Source organism: Sciurus carolinensis, chromosome 1 (assembly GCF_902686445.1).
Source record: "Sciurus carolinensis chromosome 1, mSciCar1.2, whole genome shotgun sequence".
NCBI lineage: Eukaryota > Metazoa > Chordata > Mammalia > Rodentia > Sciuridae > Sciurus > Sciurus carolinensis.
Genome location: NC_062213.1, coordinates 137,926,937 through 137,934,229, shown reverse-complemented (window position 1 = coordinate 137,934,229; position 7,293 = coordinate 137,926,937). Strand labels below are relative to the sequence as shown.

The window sequence follows — 7,293 nt, the reverse complement described above, 5'->3', positions numbered from 1 at the left end:
CCTTACACAGAAAACTTTGGTCAGTAGCATATATATATATATATATTTTTTTTTTCTTTTTTACTTGTTTGCCTTTTATGTTACCTACTTAAGTCTTAGAAGAAGAAAAATTCAAAATAGAACCCAGATCAAAATTCATTTCACAAGTTGGGTAAGTATTGAAGTAGGTTGATAATCTAGGGCAAAATATGAGATGTGAAATTATTCCACACACTTTCAGTGACGTGGAGGTAACTGAAAATAAGGACTCTAGTCGTACTTGTATTTGATCCTATGTGGAAGGGATTTTTGCCTGCTTGTTGATACACCTTTTACTAGGCTGTTTTTTAAAAGTCTGTTTTTAAATGAACACTTCTCTCTCTATCTCTCTCTCTACCCCTCTTCTCTCTCTCTCTCTCTCTCTCTCTCTCTCTCTCTCTCTCTCCTTTTTAGAGCACAACAGGTTATTTCTATAGCTACTGTCCTGGACTGAAAAGTCTAGGTGACCAGTGACTTTCCTTCACCACCATTGTCCTTGGAGTCCTTAGAAACAGAGTTAATAAGAAGATATGCTCATGTGGGCATGCCCACTCAGAGAACCACATTGAAGTCTTCCCCACTTCCAAAAAAGTTTTAAGCCTTTGCCTTTTTGTTGCTATTTTTAAGTAAATGGTTTTCTTCAGAACTTTCTTTTTGTTAAAAGTCACATTTATCCTGGAGCTCTTACTGACTTGTTGTTCTTAGATTCCTATTGAACACCTAGCTACTGGCCTGGTTTCTTTGAGGGAAAAAAGAAAAATACAATTGGTGAAGCGTTTCTGAAAATTTCAAATGCATGCAGAAAGAACTACATAGGTTTTTCTAGCAGCTAAATAAAATGGCTCAAGTAACATCATTTATTATTTATTTCAGCCTAAACCCTTTAACAACATCTTTTGAAACACAAAGAGAATGGCTACAAGATGGCGGCCAAGCCCAGAATGCCCGGCCAGCTAGGAGATGCTTTGAGCAGTTCACAGGACAACGAGCAGGAAGGTACTGTGCTGTCTTCCCTCTTTCTGTGCATTTTCACTAAATGCATTGTGTCTTCTCTTCACTGCCCATGCTTTTAAACTATGAAAAACAAGAACAAATTTCTAAATCTAGCAGTGATTAATTCAGACCTCAAATAACACTGTACATGGGCTTTGTTAGAGACAGGTAACCATTCTCAACAGCTCTTTCCCCAAGGGAGGCCTGGACAGGAAAGGTCCACAGCTTAGGAGCTGCTTTTATTGCAGACCGTGCTTTGGCTAATACTATCTTCCATATACTGGCTACCCGTGTCGCTCCTGCTGAGGACTGTGGAGGGGATGCGGGAGGGACGCCTCTCTGGGTTGTTCTCCTGAGAAAAGCAGCAGATCATCTTCTTCATGGTGCTGTACATGTCCTCATCTTTGTAGGAGTAGATGATGGGGTTCATGACAGAGTTGAGCAGTGCCAGCAGCAGGAACCAGCGTTTCACATGCTGTACCCCACACTGTGTGCAGCTCAGGCCATCCAGGAGCAGAACCACCAGGCCTGGGGTCCAGCATACCACAAATGCCCCTGGAGGGAGAGAACAAGAAACAACATGTACTCAGACTTATTCAGGATTCTTTTCTCCTAACCTTCAGTCCGTGGTATCAAGGGACCACAAGGATTTGTTCTGTCAACTGCAAAGCAAACTTCCAGCTTTCATCTGAGCATTTGAGACCTGACTATTTCACCTGCTTACCCAGGTCTTGTTATAAGGTTCAGAGCTTACACTGATCTCCTGCTTAGGAAGCCCTATACCCATATGATCTCCAGTAGTTCTCTGACCCACACTAGAAGGCTGCTGTGATCATTATCCACAATTGACAGATGTAGAACTGAGATCTGGTTCCTCAGGGGATATGTGGAGAAGCCTCTCTAACTCTAGGATTCAGACATACAACCCTATCTATTGCTGTTCTTCAAATCAGACTTCCTAAATGCTTTCTTGAAAATAAGACATGTTGCATCTGTGGTGTATCTTCTAGGTTTTAACTAAGTCACTGGCTCAAAAATGCTATTCTTCACAAATTAATGCTGATGCTTGGTAAGCACTACATTCTTTTTGGCATCTCCACAGGTCACCTGCTTAATCACCTGCTCTAGATTTAGATGTTCTAATTTTTTTTTTTTTTTGCCAGAAATAAAATTTTCCTGGGGACATAGAAAAGTGCTTGAGACTCCACAATTGAACATACAGCAGTCTTTCCTGTCTTTAGTCACTGGAGCACACTTACCTTACTTCCAAGTTTCCTGAATTTTTCTTTTAAAATATAAGTCAAGGATACAACATTCTGCACTTAGTTCTCATTACCTCAGATAGCAGTAGCAGCTAGACTTTGTACAGTGCTCAGTGAGCTAGTACTGGTGTGAATGATTTCCCTTGATTAACTCAGGACCACAATATGAGGTTGGCATTATTATTATCTCCTGGAAACTGAGGCACCAAGGAAGTTACATAACTTGCCTATGATTGAATAGTTTTTAAGGTATACAATTTTGAATGTAAGCAATCTTTTGCCAGGGGTTATGCTCTTGGCCACCATATGACCTGACTCAGTAGTGTGATGTGGTTGCTTTCTTTCCATGTCCTTGTCATTTCCAAATACACTTGCTTATTCATGCAAGGAGATCTACTAGACAGGAGGAGGTGATGACCGTGTACTAAAATGTTAATGCTAAAATGCTAATGCCAGACTAAGAATAAGTAGATAAATCTATAAAACCATAGCAACAACTAGTTACTCTTAGTGGTTAGAATTAATCCTGGACAGTTTCCTCTTGTTACTTTATCTTCCTTCTGAGAGATAGAATACAAAGTAAGACAAGATGAGGAAGCACCATGAGCTTTAGGGTAGACAGGTATGCCCAGCTCCTCACTTTATGAGCTACCCAACATAGGCAAATTACTCCATTTTTCTAAGCCTTCATTCTTTCCTTTAAAAAATAAGATAATATACTTAACTATGTTGGGTGGCTTTGGGTATCAGAGGTAATGGAAAATGGTACTCACCACTGTGCTTGGGGCAATGAAGGCTGAGATGTTAGGTGAGATGCTCAAAGGCTGACAAGTGTCAGAGCCAGGATCGGCACCACAGTCTGTACTCCTGTCCCTAAGCTAGGATGCTCACTGTTGGGCCAGAAAGTGTCTTATTATTAAAGTGGTGATGGGAGTACTTCTGGATTTAAAGTTCCTTTTGAGGTATGTTGTATCTGACCATGAAGCTGCATATAAGTTATGCTTTGATATGCTAAAGAAAGATTATCTGGCCAGAAAAGGGAGAAGAAAGGGGTGGGGGAAGGGAGAAGAAAGGGGTGGGGGAAAGGAGAAGAAAAGGGAAGGGGAGAGAAGGAGAAGGGAAAGAATTGGAGGAGAGAGGCTGGTTACAGGGTAAGAAGAGAAATAAGAATCTGTTGATCTTGTCTTCATAGTGCCTCAAAAGACCAATGAAAGGCAAGTTTTCTTTGATGGAATAGCCCCCACACACCAGGCTGAAGTGTGGAACAGGTGCCTCAGATATGTGGCCATGAGCTGACAGTGACACTCCATGGTAGTCACCAGGGGAAACATGGCCCTTCCAGGACTCTGGTACCTAGAGGCTAAGCTGTCAGCTCAAACACATGTCTGGAGGTAGGCAGAGTTTACCTAACAATTCACTCTTCAGGACTTCTTCCATATGTCAGGGGCTAGATATGAGCCCTCATTCCAAAATCTTTCAAAGAGAAAATATCAGGAATGGTTTTGGTTCTGGGAGAATTCTTACAGAATGACAGAAACATGCAAATGAGCAATTATCCTAATTCTTTAAAGTGGGGGGAGTGTGTGTGTGTGTGTGTGTGTGTGTGTGTGACATCTTGGAAGGTACAGATCATTCAGTCTTCTACTGATCCTCTGTAAATTCTAGGAAAAAAAAAAAAAAAAAAACCCTAAAAATAAAGTTCTGGACTGGGGATGTGGCTCAGTGTAGCATTTACTTAGCATGCATAATGCCCTGGGTTTGACCTCAGTACAGCAAAAATAAATAAATATGTAAATAAATAAATAAATTCTCTTTGAAAGCAAAAGAAAAATAAATAGTAATGTTTTTTGAATATTTAGTATTGATGCTCAAATTATCATTGCTGGGGACCAGCAAGAGTCACAAGAGGTCAATGACAAGCTGAAGTCACTTAAGAAAAAAAAAAAAAGAATCAGGCATTAACAAATAGGAGTGGATCCCAGGTACCATCTGGGAACCAGTGGAAGAAATTAGTATGTTTCTCTTGTCAAGAAAGGGCTAAGAGGAGCCTGAGTCTGGAGTCTCTACTCACATGCTCAGAATCTGTCTCCCAAAACTTTAAGAGTGGTCTTACAGAGTGAGGAAGCACAGACTTATTCTGGGCCATTCCAGAACAAATGGGAAATAAAAGGAGGTAGAATTTGGATGTAAGATTTCAAGTCAATGGAGATATTCAAGAAGGGAATCTATTATTTAAGCAGGCAGTGAGCCTCCCTTGACCAGCTTATGTCCTTTGCTTAGACTGTCCTGAGCTGTACAAAAAGGAAGAGATTTTTCCTAAATAAAAGGCAGGCTAAGTGTCTTCCGAACTCTATTCCAAGTAGAAAATTGCTAAGTCTACGAAGTTCTGAGTTTCAATTCCCCCTAATATTCAAACACACTTTACTTGTTTCCCAGACATGATTATAAGACACTATAGCCAAAAACTGAGGAAGACAAATTCTTTAAGATGGTGGTCCCCCAACTTGACTGGCCAACTGAATTACTCAAAGATTTATTTTTTAATAATACAGATTCTGGTCCCACATCAGACTCAATGTCAGAATCTGTGAGGTGGGAGTCCCTGGGTGATTATGATGCACATCTAGTCTTATAACCATTTCTCTCTGCTGACCCAAAATGACTCCATCAAGCTGACCCCCACAGCAAAACTGTAGACTCCATATAGACTCAGCTAAAAACCATGAAGAAGAGAGAAGGGACAGAATTCTTTAAAACAAGAAAACAAGCATCTCCAGAGATCAATACCTTCAACTTTCACTTGGAAAAATATTCAAGCACATGTGTATAATTCAGTGTATAAACTCTCACTGCAAAGCTAGTCTACAGCAAGGCACACAGTCTTCCGCCAGAGCTCCCTCAGTTCTTTGGTTTTCTCTGCAAGAACTACCTTGCCACCTACTAATCTAAGGTCTACTTTTCTTCTTAAGCTTTGCTCATATTCTGCCTCCTCCACTGGGCCTCTCCTGGCTCCTTAACCCATAGTGATTATTCCCTCCTCTCAACCCCTGTCGCACTGTCCACCTGCAACATTCATGTGGCACTGGGCACATCACCTGCTTAGTTCCATGCTATCATGTCCTGAAAGCTCTGGTCAGGCAGTATGTTCAATGTATGCAGTTTCCATTTAAAATGTTCAGCCCTATAAGGCTGATACTCTCATTAATATCCTAGTCTAATACATGATGAACTTGGAAGTTTAGAATGGCTCAATAGTTTGTTCTGGACCCCAAAGTCAACAAACAGAAGAATCACAATTTGAATGCAGGCCCAACTCTGCCAAGCAAGTTTTTGAGCATTATTAATATTAGAGATAGTTTTAAATATAAAGGTCCTGTCTCTTTAAAGCTTAGGGAGCTTTAAAAGGCCTGAGAACTAAGTGTGGAGCACCACACTCAGTAGCAAGGTGGTGAGTCAGGTGAATGCAATTGATGTTTATCAAGGACCAGCATGGAGTCAGGTACCACTCTAGCTGAAGCACCTGCAGATGTGAATAGTGTCCAATCCTGCCCTTCAGAGTTGACAGAGATGGAAGCTAGGCCATGATTCTAACAACTCTCCAACAAGAGCTCAGCTGAAGTGGCACTTAGTTGGGGTGGGTGTTGAACATCAAGAAAGACTGTGCATCCGGGTGGAGTGGTGCACCCCTGAAATTCCAGCAGCTCTGGAGTCTGAGGTAGGAGGATTTCAAGTTCACAGCTAGCCTCAGCAACTTAGTGAGGCCCTTAGCAACTTAGTAAGACCCTGTCAAAACTTTCAAAATGGGCTGGAGGTGTGGCTCAGTGATTAAGTGTTCCTAAATTCAATTCCCAGTACCACCCCCTACCCCCTCAAAAAAAAAAAAAAAAAAAAAAAACAAACAAACAAAAAAAACAAAAACCCACAGAGGTGAGAAACAGCATGAGGCATATGGGGAATTCCAAATAGTTCAGGATGGTTTTAACCCAGGTACATGATTGAGGAAGTAAGATAAAGTCCAAGAGGTCAACATAGGCCAAATTCAGAAGAACTCTGTGAGCAAGATTCAAGAATTTAGATTTATTGTGTAGATCAGACACTAAGAGACTTTTTCAAACAGGAGTTAATCCAGAGAATGAGGCCTCAATGCCTTCAGGCATCCACTGTATGTAAAGAATTAACTTCTCTTCTAAGCATCTAGGTATGATTTATCTACTAAATTTGATAGGATTAGAAAACTATTTGTGTTCCATGATTCATAAGGGAACTCTAATGAAAAAGGCTAGGTCAAAGGTCTTTCAGACTCAGTAGCAACTCGGTGCATTGTGGAACCCATTTAGTAGATTGCAACCAGCAATTTTTTAAGAAATGAAATAGAACAGAAAATATCAGGGTTCATCAAGTATACTTCACAAAATTTGAACACACATATGAATGTGTGTGTGTATGTGTGTGTGTGTATTTGTGATTCAGACTGCAAACTATTTCTTACATGGGTCTTGTTTTTTTTTTTTTTTTTTCTAAAGAAAAGTTTGAAATCCACTTCTGTAGAGCAGTGGTTTTCAAATCTTTTTTTTTTTTTTTTTTTTTTTAGTAGAGGAATACTTTTCCCAAAGGAGTTCCCTCATTACACTTCAAAAGCAAGGTTTCTCTGACTAAAGAAAGTGCTGGGGAAGGGGGCACCGGTAAAGCCCTGCAGAGCAAAATTCCCTCTCATCTTCAAACTCCAAACACTGCCCCCATACACACACGTACATTGAGACACCTCTAAGGAACCCTTGGCAACTCCACTGATCACAGTCTAAAAATTACTACTAGAGAATGGTAGTTCTTTGAAGATTTCTAATCAGGGGTGGGGATAAATCTTTTATTTTAAAGTGAAGTTTTACTCACATGCTCAGGATGGACAGGAGGCATGTGAAACTAGATGGCTGTTCTCACCTGCATTAGAATCACCTGAATGCCCACTTACCATGCAGATTCCTGCCCCTCCCCTCAAGTGCAATCAAATGAGAAACTGATG

At 40.6% G+C, this 7,293-nt stretch overlaps 1 protein-coding gene across 3 annotated transcripts in view; it reads right to left on the bottom strand.

Moving 5' to 3' along the window:
- Positions 1-391: 391 nt before the first annotated feature.
- Lpar3 (lysophosphatidic acid receptor 3) overlaps positions 392-7,293 on the bottom strand; it is a 76,670-nt gene continuing 69,768 nt past the window's right edge. For all 3 annotated transcript variants that reach the window (XM_047560562.1, XM_047560552.1, XM_047560541.1), the window contains one exon: positions 392-1,566. In XM_047560562.1, the coding sequence (XP_047416518.1) occupies positions 1,238-1,566 (329 nt within the window). In that variant the 3' untranslated portion in view covers positions 392-1,237. The remainder of the gene's footprint in view (positions 1,567-7,293) is intronic.